The following is a 14,543-nucleotide window of genomic DNA, read 5'->3' as shown; positions in this document are numbered from 1 at the left end:
GATCACAAGCAGGCAGAGACAGGCAGAGAGAGAGGAGGAAGCAGCAGGCTCCCCGCTGAGCAGAGAGCCCGATTCCGGGCTCCATCCCAGGACCCTGGGATCATGACCTGAGCTGAAGGTAGAGGCTTTAACCGACCAAGCCACCCAGGCACCCCCTGGCTTCCTAACTTTAAACCTGGAAACTATTCTCACTGCATCACACAATGTTCTACATGGACAATTCATGCCATTTCTTGTTCAGGCAGAAGACGGAGACCCATGGCTTGCCCCAAGACCCAGGAATTTACTCAAGTGTCCTTTTAAAGTTGGTGGCTGGACCATATAAAGTGCTTTTTTCAACTAAACTGGCCTAAATTCAATCCTCCCTGGAGACAAAATGACAAATGATGCATATACAAACATAATTTCTAAATCACTGTGGCAAGAAGAAAAAAAAAAGATTCTACAAAGTTTTATGTCTCTCATGGTAGACAAACTCCTGCATTTCCTTTTTTTTTTTTTTTTAATTCCATTTCCTTCTATTTCTCTTTAAACGAATGAGCCTGGAGAGGTTTGTAGCAAACATATGGAGAGTATCAACTTTCACAGTTTAGCTGCATTAGGGTAATTTGGAGGTAGTAGAAGTGAAATGGGATCCTCGGGTGGGAAAAAGATTTCTTACTTGCTCTTTTCCCACCTCTGAGAATTATAAACCAAGAGAACAGATATTGTTTAAAAAAAAAAAAAAATCTATTGTAGGCTAACCTTGGGTTGATTTCTGACAATTCAGAAACACACAGAAAGCTGTCCTCCAGACTCCTCTCCCCATCCCAAGAGACACAGAGAGGCAGCTAGACAGATGCCCGCCTGCGTGCATTCTCTCTCCTCCTGCCCAACCCTCCCCACCCCCGAGGAAATAGAGTCACTAGACTCAAGCAGTAAACCAGGGCCAGCTGCTCTCTACAGTGGAAAGCAAGAATGAACAATCACTTACCTCTCCAATTTCATGTTCACGAAGAACAAAACTCAGCGTGTCTGTTCTGGGCCCAGCCACCAAACGCAGGTAGAGCGGATGCTCCCTGTCCGAAAGCTTACAGGCGTAGACTGCAGAAGCAAACAGGCAGCCCGTTACACAGGATCCCGTCTTTCCCCAGACCATCTGCCTGGCTTTCCAGCCCCTCCTCCCGATCAAGGCAACACAGACCGTGACCCAGCCACCCAGTCACCGCCCTCCCTCTCCTATCGCTGTGAACAGCCGGAGGTGGAATGAAATCTACGCTAGTTCCGTTCTAGCTGCACAATACGCACTGTGCCTCGATTACAAAGGGAATAATCCTCAGGAATGAATTTTAATGGGTATTAGTCCAAGGATGGACCTGTCATTTATTCTGCTCCCCCTTTTAGAAAGCAAGATAATACACTTACAAAAGGATCTGCAGCCCCTTTAAGAAACAGTAAAAATATACCATCGAAGAAAACAAAGTCAGAGTGAATCTCTCTATACATTAATTTAGAATTATGAGCCGCTGCAAACCAACCAAGCCATCAGAACGCGGGCTCTGCTGGCTGCAGGCATGTGTCTCTTGCAACACATGGGGACACACACAGAGACACACACAGGGTACTAGCACTGCCTGCAGTGCTGAAAGACTCTGCCAGCCATGAGGATAATATTTCAACAGGATGCTATTACTGTCTGGCCATGCGGCTTAAGTCCAGCGGGCAGGCAACGAAGCTTGCCGAATAGCCCATCTGAGCTCCTCTATGGTATCCTGGCACTTCTGGATATGGCCACATCACAGGTACTTATTTCCCTGGAGATGTAAATGCCCATGCTTCAAGTTTGGGGCCTCCTGAGAGGCCTAGGGTCCTCTTTGTATTCTGCAGGGCCCAGCCCATGGTTTGGGGTCAAAGAGAAGTATGCACACTCAGCAACTAGCTGCATTTCCTCTCCCAACAAGTGAAGGCTGTGTCTAGCACATCAAGTTAGTCTATTTTCCTCCATTGCTGCTGGAGGCTCTACCCCAAAAAAGCAGAGGTTAAGTAGCCGGACTGCCCACACATCTTAAGCATTTCCAAACAAGCACTTGATGACTCCCAGTATCATGGTTATTCACTGCTGGTGATCAGTTTCTGCTCGAGCACTGAACTACCATGTTCAGTTTCACACAGTTCCTTACTATCCTCTTCCGACTCGCTGCATGTGGGCATGAAGTTTAGACAGGCAGACCCCAGAGGAGAATGTTATTTATCCACTGTATGTGCCTCTGGGGGGCTGGGTGCCACACTGCCCCCAGGTCACGGATAGCGAGGCGAGCTCAGGAAACAGAAGAACCCGGGATGATGCCACGCACATCAGGAAGTCTGCAAATGTGCAGTAACACACGCGCCTGCCCATCCTCCAAGTCTCCAAGGAGGCAAGTCCCCCAGACCACCCCTGTTCAGAGGCACATCAAACGTGGAATGTGCTAATGAAACCTTCAAGCACAAAAGCATTCTTTTTCATCCTGAAAAGCATTAAAATTAAGGCTTACAAAAAAACTCAAAGCCATCCCCTGGTGCACACATCACAAAATCCTCCACAAATGCCCATCACATGTGGATGCCTTGAAACGCCTCAGACCCACAAAGTGTCCAACTGAGGAATATGGAAAGCCAGGAAATGGGAAAAGGGTTAAGCCAGGATCACCATGGCTCCCAGAACCTGTCCCTGGGCTCTGACATACATACACCCAGCAGCTTTCCTGCTGCTCAGGATGACAAAGACATAAAAGCAGACACCATTTTCATCTGAGGCCTGGCAACATACCTTGGTCTTCCCTATGACAACGCTTATAAAGTGCAAACTTGGCAGGGCTCTCGGTCACAAGAAACTTCTTGAGCAGGGCCTCGATCACTTCCCCGACGGTGTTCATGCTGCTGATGTGAAGCGTGTTCATACAGCCATTGCTACCGGGAGCGAGTTTTCCAGAAGTCTGAGGGGGTCTGCAGAGCTCCATCTGGACTTTAATGAAGCCAGTGTAAATCCCATTTGAATTCTGAAGCAGGAAGAAACACACAGTTAGATGAAAGGCAAGATACTCTTTGTCTGGTTCTGTGCTTTTACTGCTCTGTGGCACAGCTTCAGTAAAGATCGCCCCGAAGGGAAGGACCTCAGAGGGAGGTTAACACTACCCTGGCAAAGTGCTTCCAGAGATGGGGTCTGTAGGGCAGATGTGGCAATAGAAGCCTCCTCGTGCTGTGGGGACAGCAGTCTGGGAGGGACACCTCCAAAACCACATGTGAAAGGTCAGGGCCCACTGGAGAGGTTACAGTCCACCGAAGCAGAGGCCAGCCAAATCCCAAGACACACTGGTGTGTGGCAGACGGGTCGGGGCCAACTGGCTGGAAGGAAACTTCTGCAGCTATTACACAGAAAAGGAAGGAAGGTCGTGGGGCGCCTGGGCTGGCTCAGTCCATTAACCGTCTGCTTTTGGCTCAGATTGTGATCTTAGGCACCTGGGATGGAGTCCCTGCATAGGCTCCCCTCCCTGACGCATGCACATGTATGCTCCCTCTCAAATAAATAAAATCAGGGAGGGACGGAGGGAGGGAGGGAAGGGGAGAGGTTCTGTGTGTCACTTGGAAACACCCAAAACCGAGGGAACAGAACCCAAACAAGCTACCTCATTCCTAGTGCCTATCACCCCGTGTCCTAGATGATCAATTTCGCCAAAATGTTTGGACACAGCATACCCCACATCGCACAGGGCATGGGGGCGCGTGATGATGCATCTTGGCGGCCTCAAGCAGCTACAGTGCCAACTACAGATATTATAAGCACTTGTCTTTTTTGTCTTAACATGTCTTAACTTTGTATCTCCTTCTATATACTATTTTTTACCCATTTTATTGAGATACGCTTTTCATGGGGGGTGGGGGAACCTGCACGTATTTAAAATACACAACTTGCTGAGTTCAGCACTTGTCTTCGCTGATGGTAGACTTACTATTTCTTAGTCACCAAAAACAGTAATAATCGTCTGCTCTTCACTTTTTCTTTTTACGTCCAGGAAAAAAACCTATTTTAGTGTTTTAGTAAAATAAAGCCTTAGGTGTTACATAGAAATGAGACAGTTAGGGGCGCTGGGTGGCTCTTAAGCGTCTGCCTTCAGCTCAGGTCATGATCCCGGGGTCCTGGGATCAAGCCCAGCATCCGGCTCCCTGCTCTGCGGGAAGCCTGCTTCTCCCTCTCCCACTCACCCTGCTTGTGTTCCCTCTCTCGATGTGTCTCTATCAAATAAAAATCTTTAAAAATTTTTTTTTAAAAGTGAAGAAATCAGACAGTTAAAACGTTTTTAAAAACCCCCCTTTTTGGTCCACTGCTTTTCTTCGTTTCCACAAGATCAATTTACCATACTAATTCAATTGTTCATTCTTGTAGAAAGTATTCCACAACACTTCAAATTTCTATTTTTGCAACGTCATCTCCAGGGGGGTGGGGGGAAGAGCCGATGGTTGAGTGCAGTATTTCTCCTTTGATGAAAAGCGAGTTTGAAAACAGACAAGCATCACCATTGGGAGTAATGAAGAAGAAAGTCGAGAGCATGTGTCCCGTTTCCTCCTCTTCAAGGCGTCCCACTGGGGAGGAATCCTTTATCACAAGGGTTTACGTTTAGCGCTCCTCCCCCAAAGGTCACAGACATCAGCAGGGCCTGCTCTAAGCCAGTCACTCTGTCCTTGGCTGAACTGTCAGTTCACAGCCAACAGCCCAAGAGGCAGAAGTCCAAGGGTCCTGGAAACGGGCACCACGGGATGGCAGGTGCCTCCAGGAAAGTCACCAAATGTGAGGACAAGCAGAGACACCGGTCCTGTCTGAGGCAAATGAATACTCTGGCTTTGCTTTGGCTCTTCTCCCCTGCCACTACGCCCCATGCCTTCTCCCGCCTCCACCAGCTCCCCACTGAGTTCAGTGTTCAGTTCCGCAGAGCAGGAGCCCCGAACAATGCAGAGCAGGAGACCCAAAGAACGTGCAGGAAGCTGAATACTACATCTGCCCACCTTCTGAGGCAACCAGCCAGAAGGAATCCTGGCTCAATTCTATTCTAACCCACCAGCATGAAATCATTTTCCCGACACTTCCCGACTTATTTGCACAAGAGAAAACAGACGTAAGCCTTATCACAATTTGAGGTACCACCTGTATGTTAAAGAGGTGATGGCAATCCTTGATGCTAAAAATCTTTCCAGGGTCACAAATTTTTTTTTAAAGATTTTATTTATTTGACAGAGAGAGAGATAGAGAGATCACAAGTAGGCAGAGAGGCAGGCAGAAGTGGGGGGGGGGGGCAGACCCCCTGCTGAGCAGAGAGCCTGATGCAGGACTCCATCCCAGGAACCTGGAATCTCGACCTAAGCCGAAGGCAGAGGCTTAACCCACTGAGCCACCCAGGCGCCCCAGGTCACGAAACTTTCAAGTATTAACTGATGGGTGCGATAAAGCTACTTCAAAATAGAACTTTCATCTGAAAGCTGCAGAAGTACTCCACTTCATCGTCTGGTGTTTCTTACCATTTAATGGCTGCAAGTGCTACTAAGAGACTTTAAGACACATGGATGGGAAGACCTACAGTTTGTATCTGTCTTTTGCCAGGTGTAGGTGCTTACCAAGGTCATCTTCAACTTGTCTGTGACAGCCAGGTTGTATTTATGAACTTTCTCTTTGATTTCCTCTTTGCTGAGGTAATTGTGGGTTTCCTTCTCTTTCTCCACATCCTAGAAGGAAAACAAACCATGTTACACATGAACAAGCACAAAGAAAAATGCAGATAAGCCAGGATTCTTTTCGCATTCCACACAAGAACTCTGGAGCACTTCACCTTGAAACATACACACTGGCACGGAGGCATACACACGCCCTCTCACTGTCAAATTCCCGGGTCATCCACCAAACATGGCTTTCATTCCTTCAGACCAAGTCTTCCTGAGGGCTATATGGAATAAAACTAATCTATCAGCAGCTAAAAGGAACACTTAATACTATTTTGTACAGTTGTCCTTTTTAAATTTCCCTTCTGCACAAACACCATTCTCTAGGAGTACGTGCAAGACTGGTCATTTCCATTTTAAACAGTATCCACAGACACACACCAAAAGCTTCCCTTTAACATGTTCTATGAACCTTATGGTCTTTATAGCTTCACCATATTTATAAGCAAAAAGGTAGTGATGTTAGCTGGCACTCACCAATGACCCAATCAGACACAACTACCAGAGGGCAACGTACCTTCTGAACAAATCCTCATGTCAAGATACAAGTAGCCAGATCTCCCCTATCACTCTCACCACTCCCAACCCCTACAGTCTCACCCCAGCTCTGACCTTCCACACTGTGGTTGCGACGACATAGCTGAACCCTCTTACCACTGAAGGATTCCCCAATGGTTTGCTGTCTAAAGAGCTCAACCATCGCAGGATAGTATGTATCGTCCTTCTATAATATGCAGTCACAGGGGGGTGCCTGGGTGGCTCAGTGGGTTAAAGCCTCTGCCTTTGGCTCAGGTCGTGATCCCAGGGTCCTGCAATCAAGCCCCGCATCAGGCTCTCTGCTCAGCAGGGAGCCTGCTTCCCCACCTACTTGTGATCTCTGTCAAATAAATAAAATCTTTTTTTTAAAAATGCAGTCACAGGCGCCCAAACCTCAGTGTACGGGGACCCCGTGAAGTCAACTATCCAAGACGCCTGCCTCGTGTTGCATTTCACTCTCCCAACAACCTAACCAAGTAGACATTATTCCAGTTTCCAAAGGAGATCAAGTTCTGAGCAAATTCACCTGCCAGCAGAAACTCAGCTGTTCCGTGGTGGTGAGACTCCCTCCCCCAAAGCCTATCAACCCTCAGTAACTCTAGTTCCTGAGACCTCTTGGGGTGGGAGTTGTGTGACACACTCATCTGGGGATGACCCAACTAGTTAACAGACCAAACTCAATTTTAATCGGGTCCTCTGTGTTGTTTCCACTAACACAAACAGGTTCCCACTGTCCCTGCCTGAGTCAAAGGCTACATGATCACATTCAACCCTGAGTAGCAACTCAAAAGGATGAAGGGTCCTAACTAGCTTCAAGTCAAAAAGAGAAGAGCAGCTAAATATGGACTGATTTATCCTCCACTACAAAACTTCTGAAGAGGTGTCTACCTTTTTACCAGAGGCTACCCAAGCCGGTCTCTGTTGCCATCTTTTCTTATGGGGAGCTAGTGCTACGAAGCCACAGGGAGTGGCAACCAAAGAACTGGCAGGAACACTTTAATAAAGAACGTAAAAGGGCTCCAGGAGTGCCTGGGTGGCTCCATCAGTCAGTTGTCCAACTCCTGATTTCACCTGAAGTCATGATCTCGGGGCTGTGAATGGAGCTTCTCACCTAGAGCAAGTCTGCGTGTCCCTCTTCCTCTGCCCCTCCCCCTGCATGCACGTGCACATGTTCTCGCACGCATGCACGCGCGCGCGCTCTCTCTCTCTCTCTAATAAATAAACTCTGCAAAAACAAAACAGAACAAAACAAAAAACCAACATAAAATGGCTCTTGATCCATTCAGGTGTCAAGTTTTTTTTAATTCAGAGCCTGAACATAGGGGTACGCTGACTATAAAGTAGGTCAGTAACTTCCCAAGTTTAGCAGCGCCCTGAAGTCAGATGGGTCGGTGTCGGTACTGCTGGAGAAACAGAGAGAGCACCCTATCTGGCCAGGAGGAGGGGGCGTCAAAGTCCCTTGGGGAGCCTTCGGTCTGCCAACATAGAACCCCAAAGCAATCCTTTATTTGGGGTCACTGGTTAGGAAAGGGGAAAGAAAAAAAAGCTGTAGATTAAAGTCACTTTTCAGAAGCTTCGGTGACTATTTCTAAGGAAATTCAAAACATACATTGCACCTGACTACCCGGCTCTTTCCGATCCACAATTCACTGGTCACAGGCCACAGCTGAAAAAGATAATGAGGCTTTGTTCCCACATTCCTTTTTCAGTAGATTGCCCAAGGCTCTCCCCAGCAAATACTAAGAAGTGGCCAGTAAGAGGTCTCCACTTCACAAATGTGAGATGTGGCACCAGCAGGGCATGAGAACACCGTGACAAAGAAGCCCAAACCCAGCATGCCCAGGGCTCTGACCCAGAGTCTGTCGCCCACTAATCCTGTGCCCTCAGCTCAATGGCCCACGTCTACTTCCGAGCAAATAAAAGAGACCAGCAGTGTGAATCATCTTCATCTCAAAAGTGCTTCCTGGCCTAACATGGCAATTTTGCAAAGATCTGCTGCTGCTCTTAACAGTATGACCTAATGGAGCAAGATGGTTCCACTTAGGAATCAAGGCAATCAAAGGCCCACCATTAAAAATGTACCCAGGGGCACCTGGGTGGCTCAGTCGGTTAAGCTGCTGCCTCTGGCTCAGGTCACGATCCCAAGGTCCTGGGGTCGAGTCCCACATTAGGCTCCCTGCTTGGCAGGAAACCTGCCTCTCCCTCTCCCACTCCCCCTGCTTGAAGTCCCTCTGTCACGGTCTCTTTGTCAAATAAGTGTCTTTTTTTTAAAAAAAAAAAAAGTTTTTAAGTACCCCCCCCCCACCATGGGAGGTGGAGGCGCCTGGGTGGCTCAGTCATTAGGCGTCTGCCTTTAGCTCAGGTCATGATCCCAGGGTCTTGGCATCGAGCCCCGGATCGGACTCCCTGCTCAGCCAGAAGCCTGCTTCTTCCTCTCCCACTCCCCCTGCTTGTGTTCCTTCTCTGTCAAAATAAACAAATAAAATCTTGGTGGTGGAAGTACCCCCAAAGTAAAGAGGGGCGCCTGGGTGGCTGAATCAGTTAAGCATCCGACTCCTGATTACAGCTCAGGTCAGGGTCTCAGGGTCTCAGGTCAGGATCTCAGGGTTGTGAGCTCAAGCCCCATGTCACTTAGCATGGAGCCTGCCTGTGATACTCTCTCCCTCTGCTCCTCCCTCGCACCCTACTCTCTCTCTAAAATAAACCAGTTACTTTTTAAAAATGAACAAAATAGCTAACGAACCAATACTGCAGCATATGCCCACCACAGGGGCTTAGTGCCTAAGTTAAGACACAGGAGAAGCCGAAGAACGAAAAGGAGAAGAGACAAAGAGAATGATTAAGAGCAAAGAGGCAGGGTCAAGTCAATTTAGTGAGTTCCCTTTTTTTTTCTTTCTTTCTTTAAGAATTTATTTTTGGGCACCTGGGTGGCTCAGTGGGTTAAAGCCTCTACCTTCGGCTCAGGTCATGATCCCAGAGTCCTGGGATCGAGCCCCGCATTGGGCTCTCTGCTTAGCAGGGAGCCTGCTTCCTCCTCTCTCTCTCTCTCTCTCTCTCTCTCTGCCTGCCTCTCTGCCTACTTGTGATCTCTGTCAAATAAATAAATAAAATCTTTTTTAAAAAAAAATTTTATTTTTAAGCAATTTCTGCACCCAGCCCAGGGCTCCAACTCTCTACAGACTGAGCCAGCCGGGAGCCCCCAGGGAGTTCTTCACTGCAGATGCTTAGCTAAGCACCAATCACCCCTAGGCCTCCTCACGTCAGCATTCCCAGAAGCTTGAGGAAGTCAAAGGAGCTAGCTGGTCTGGAAAGAGAAAGCCCCCCCTGGATCACTTACACAGGCATAACTGAGACATACTTGTGTGACAACCATCCTTCCTTCTCAGAGATTAAAACCCAAGGAAACCATAGGAGCAGTTCAGAAAGGAGGGGGCCCCAAGGACCTCCAAGATCCTTTCAAGGCGGAACACCCTGTTATTAAAGGATCAACTGGAACATAGATCCCACAGAAGGAGCTAATACCTAGAAGGCTGGGACCCTGATTTTTTAATATTGAGATACAAATGACAAACAACACTTTGTTTTAGGTGCACTGCAGAGGGATCTGACACACATATATACAGCACCCACAAGTTAAAAGAGCTCATCAATCACCTTGATGATGGAGCAGGAGGCTGGCGGAAGACAAAGCTCCCCTTGGTAATGTGTGTGGCATTCCTCAGGCACCCCTGACCCGCATAAATAGTTAACTTGCAGAGATCACAATCCTGAAAAACTGGAGTCTCCCCCTGCTTACAAATGTCCTAAATCTCACTAACAAAGACAATTGATAGCAGGATTGTGATATCCCACCAAGAATCTCCCAATTATCTTGATGTTAATGGCTGGCCTAAAGACAACACTGATCCAGCCTCAAGGCCTCCAGTATCCTTGTAGGCCCTCTTTAGTATATGAAAACTCCGTTGAAACCTCCCTTTTCCTCACCTTCCCCCAACCGCAGGGTACATAACCTGCCATCCCTTACAGCCCTGGGCAGCAGCTCTTCCTGCCCACGGGTCCTCCCCGTGCTTTTAATAAACCACCATTTTGCATCAAAGATGTCTCAAGAATTCTTTCTTGGTCATCAGCTCCGGACCTCAGTCCACCGAACCTCACCTAGGTTCTAGAACTTCATCAACCTCACATAATTATAATTTTTTTGGAGGAGGAGAACTTTTAAGATCTCCTCTCTTATGTGAAGTCGACTGACCTAGCACTTGCACACCTCATGGCCACGGACCAAGGGCTGCTCTCTGAGCAAGTATTTGAGCTTCTGCTGTGTGCCAGGCTCTCACGCAAGCATGGGGACAGAGGGTGCCACACCTCCACCACGGCGGGATTTACCTTCCGGCACAGGCTAGGGAGGAGTGAGCAAGGTGGGGAGGGGTAAAGGCCTCTGAAATGACAACTACGCAGCGTCTGAGGGGAGGAGTCCGGAAGCTGGGAGAAAGGCAGAGAAGTCACAAGCTCCGCCCGGAGTGGTTTCTCTTAGCGTCATAACTGGAGAAGTCTCTAGAACTGGAAAGCTTCCAAATTTTTACCCCTTTACAAGAGAACCCCCACCCCGCCTTTCCTCTCCCATAGGGAAGGATCCTCCTGCCCCTCCTCTGAATGCAATGCCTTTGGGAAGACGGCCTTGCAAGAAAGAAAGAGAAAAAAACATGCCACCCACAAAGGACAGAGTAGGTAAAAGAGTGCAACAGGTGAACATAAGGAGGGGTTTTCAAAACCTGCGTGGCAAGCACAGGAGAGAGGAAACAGTAAAGACATTAACCTTGACCTGCGCTGGCGAGGACCGGAAAGGCACCAGGCGCCTGTGTCTGAATGTGTCCTTATTGTTCCTGGGCTCAAAGGCTGCCAGGCCACGCCCAGGTGTGTCTGCGGGGGCAGTCACAGGTCCTCTCTTTTATAAGCCACTTTTCATTCAGTCTTCCAACCTTCCAGAATCTGTTCTGTGAAAATGATGAACCACTAGCCTCTCCTCTAGTGTTTTCATCAGCAAGCCCGGGGCGGGGGAGCCTTTCTCTGGGCCAAGGGACGGAGAACTTCTTTGCCCTTCTTGCTAACCTATCTATTAACAGAAAATTTTATCTCAACTTAACATTTTAAGTTAAAAATAATCACATTTTAAATTAAACAACAACAAGATAAAGTTATGCCCCAATAATGGGTCCGTGATTAAAGGAGTGAGACTGATACAAAGCGAAGGTCAAGCAAAGCTTTATTTCACGCCAAGCATCAAGAACCTAACCAAACGTTCGGGGCCACACCTCTTACAAGAGAGGGCGACCCTTCTCTGTTTTACAGGCTAGCTTTTAAGGGCAAAGGCCATGCGTTCGGACCTGGCCACGCACAGGTGGCCAATGAGATTGTAACACACACAGGAAACTCCACAGTGATGCTAGGTGACCGAGTTACAATTTACCCTAGTAGACATTTGAACCAGCCTATTACGCCTTGATTGGGGGCTCCCAAAGGGCGGGGCCCATACTCCTTGGTAACCAGGGAGACAGTATGCATCCCCCCACTGACGGAGGTCTCCACCTGGCCTGACCCACCTTTGTATCTGGGCTTTGTTACCTGTAAATCGCCTGGGGGAAGGGGAGAAGGGACAGTTTCTAAATAGGTCCTTACAAAAGCACCCAGGAAGACTGTCTCCCAGGTGCGAGTGAGAGGGGGGCTCCCCCTTCACAGCCCAAGGACCAGGTGGCCGCCGCTGCAGGTACACTCAAGGCTCGCTAGGTCTGAATCCCAGCTCTGCCACGTCCTAGCTGTGTGACCAAAGGCAAGCTACTTAACCTCCCGGATCTGTTTTCTCATCTCTGTAAAATGTGCAAACCAGTATGTACTTTAAAGAGCTGCTACGAAAATGTAATACAACTCGTCATTCAACAATTTTATGCAGTACCTGCCGGCGCCTGGCTTGGTGCCAAGCGCTTCAAGCTGGGACAGTCCTCTCCACCCTCTCGTGGAGGATAGCCTAGTCAAGCCTGTCCAACTCCTGGCCCACTCCCTTGTGTGTTTTCTTTAAAAAATGAAAGTACAGACCCTTTTAAAAACACAATTTGGGGACGTCTGGGTGGCTCAGTTGGCTAAGCGGCTGCCTTCAGCTCAGGTCATGATCCCAGGGTCCTGGGATAGGAGTAGCATATATTAGGGCTCCTTGCTCAGCAGGGAACCTGCTTCTCCCTCTGCCTCTGCTTGCCTGTACTCACGCTCTTGACAAATAGATTTTTAAAATCTTAAGAAAAAAAAAAGTGGTCATTTTTTTAAAAACCACACAACTGGCACAGATTCTGAGTGGGGGACAACGGAGGCACAGCATCTGATGACGGTCACTCAGTAAACGGAGTCATTAGCTCTCTGCCATGGGCCCACCGCCCCCACATGGAGCCGCTCCGACTCCTGGCCAGGGGTGGGAGCCAGCCTGTATCTATCGGTGGAAGGGGTAAATTTACCGGGCCAAGAGATGCTTCCTTGAAGTGAGGCGAGATTCCGAACTCATGAATTACAACTTTGAATCACATTGTGCAGTTGTGGAAACAGGCAGTCCCCTAACAGTGTCACCAACAAGACGGGGAGGCCCACGGAGTGACCCAGAGGACACGAGCCTGTCCTGGGTACAGAACAAAACATCAGGTATTGCCCTGTCTCGGAGCCTGGAGCCCCTGCTGCAAACAGAGTGCAGGCAGGGCCAGCTCCAGTGGTAACGAGCCTTGATAATGACCTCTTTAAATGTCCTCCTTCCAGGCTCTGTTCCAACAAAGATAGCATATGAAGTGTTGAGGACCTCACCAGAACAGAAAAATCTCTGAGAGAGCTTTCCCCGACCATCAGGGAAAGACCTATCAGCAGAGCAAAGCAGGTTTGCATGTAAAAGTCCTCTCCAGCAGCTAGGGAGCAAGGAGTTTGGAGGCTCCAAAGAAACTCTCCACGAATCAAGTTAGATGCTCCTGAACTACATTTTAGCAGGAAAAGAACTCTGCTGTGTACACTTGTAAGTGTACACAGTGGAAACCCCATGATGAATGCAGGAAGGGCTCTCACACACAACTAAGTCTTTCAGGCTGGGACTCTGCACTCAAGTCTGTCCCTGTAAGTAAGGTGTTCTCACCCCAGAGATCCAAAAGTAGGTAGAGATGCTGAGGGAGCCCAGAAAGTTCTCAAATTAGGACCAGCCTGCTGATCTGCACCAGCGCCATCCAACAGCATTTTCTACCATGAGGGAAGCGTTCCAGACAGTGCTGTACGGAGAAGAGTCACCAGCCCCATGTGGGCATGGGAGCACTTAAAAGCGAAACTGAATTTTTGTTTTTATTTAATTATAAATAGTTTAAGGGGCACCTGGGTGGCTCAGTGGGTTAAAGCCTCTGCCTTCGGCTCAGGTCACGATCCCAGGGTCCTGGGATCAATCCCCACATAGGGCTCTCTGCTCAGTGGGGAGCCTGCTTTCCCCCCTCTCTCTCTGCCTGTCTACCTACTTGGGATCTCTGTCTGTAAAATAAATAAATAAATAAATATTTTAAATGTAAATGGCTTTGTGTGGCTCATGGGGCTCAACCGGACAACGGGAACCTAGACCGATTTCGTAGGGTGCGCAAGGGTGAATGAACAACAAGCTGGGGAAAGCTGCACAAGAGCAACGTAAAGTAACATGCTGAAGTCAAACGGATTTCCATTCCTGAAGGCACTTGTTTCTGGGGTGCCTCGTGCTGCTGGTCCTGACCTTAAAAGTCCAGGGTGCTGCTTGCTGCCGTGTTCTCACGGCACCAGCGCTGACGGTCGGCTGGGTGCCACGTCTAGAGACTCACGCTTATCTTGGGGGCTGGCCATGGCATGCTGACTCATCCTGGCCAGTCCAGGGCTTTCCCCCCACCCAATGGGAAGATGTTTACAAACAGTGGGACTCAGACAGAGCTGGGGCACTACTTCCCTCCCGGTGGGGGTTCAGGGACTCGTGTGGCCCACCTTCAGCTTGGGCGCTCCTATGCTGCTGTATAAGATGTTTGCTGTTCACGTTTCCAACACCAAAGAAAAAGGAAAGACTGTCATAGCCCTCTACCCCTCCTTGTAGGGAGAGAGGCATAAGTGTGATGTCAGGGTAGGAGAAGCAGCCAGCCAAGGGGGAGGGCAAAGCGCCAGCAAGTCCACAGCGCCCCAGGGAACGCTGCTCCTCCAGGATGCTCTGCGGACAGAAAGGATGCTCACCTCCTCTCCCTCTCCCACCCTCCTTGGGGAGT

At 48.9% G+C, this 14,543-nt stretch overlaps 1 protein-coding gene across 1 annotated transcript in view; it reads right to left on the bottom strand.

Moving 5' to 3' along the window:
* RASSF3 (Ras association domain family member 3) overlaps positions 1-14,543 on the bottom strand; it is a 78,841-nt gene that overhangs the window by 5,194 nt on the left and 59,104 nt on the right. The window contains exons 2-4 of the mRNA XM_045073386.1: positions 5,626-5,733; positions 2,789-3,017; positions 974-1,083 (exon numbers count right to left, since the gene is read on the bottom strand). Coding sequence (XP_044929321.1) covers positions 974-1,083; positions 2,789-3,017; positions 5,626-5,733 — 447 coding nt within the window. The remainder of the gene's footprint in view (positions 1-973; positions 1,084-2,788; positions 3,018-5,625; positions 5,734-14,543) is intronic.

Source organism: Mustela putorius, unplaced genomic scaffold, assembly GCF_011764305.1.
Source record: "Mustela putorius furo isolate JIRA1106 unplaced genomic scaffold, ASM1176430v1.1 tig00537227_pilon_pilon_pilon, whole genome shotgun sequence".
Taxonomy (NCBI): Eukaryota; Metazoa; Chordata; class Mammalia; order Carnivora; family Mustelidae; genus Mustela; species Mustela putorius.
This window is presented reverse-complemented; position numbering and strand designations above follow the sequence as displayed.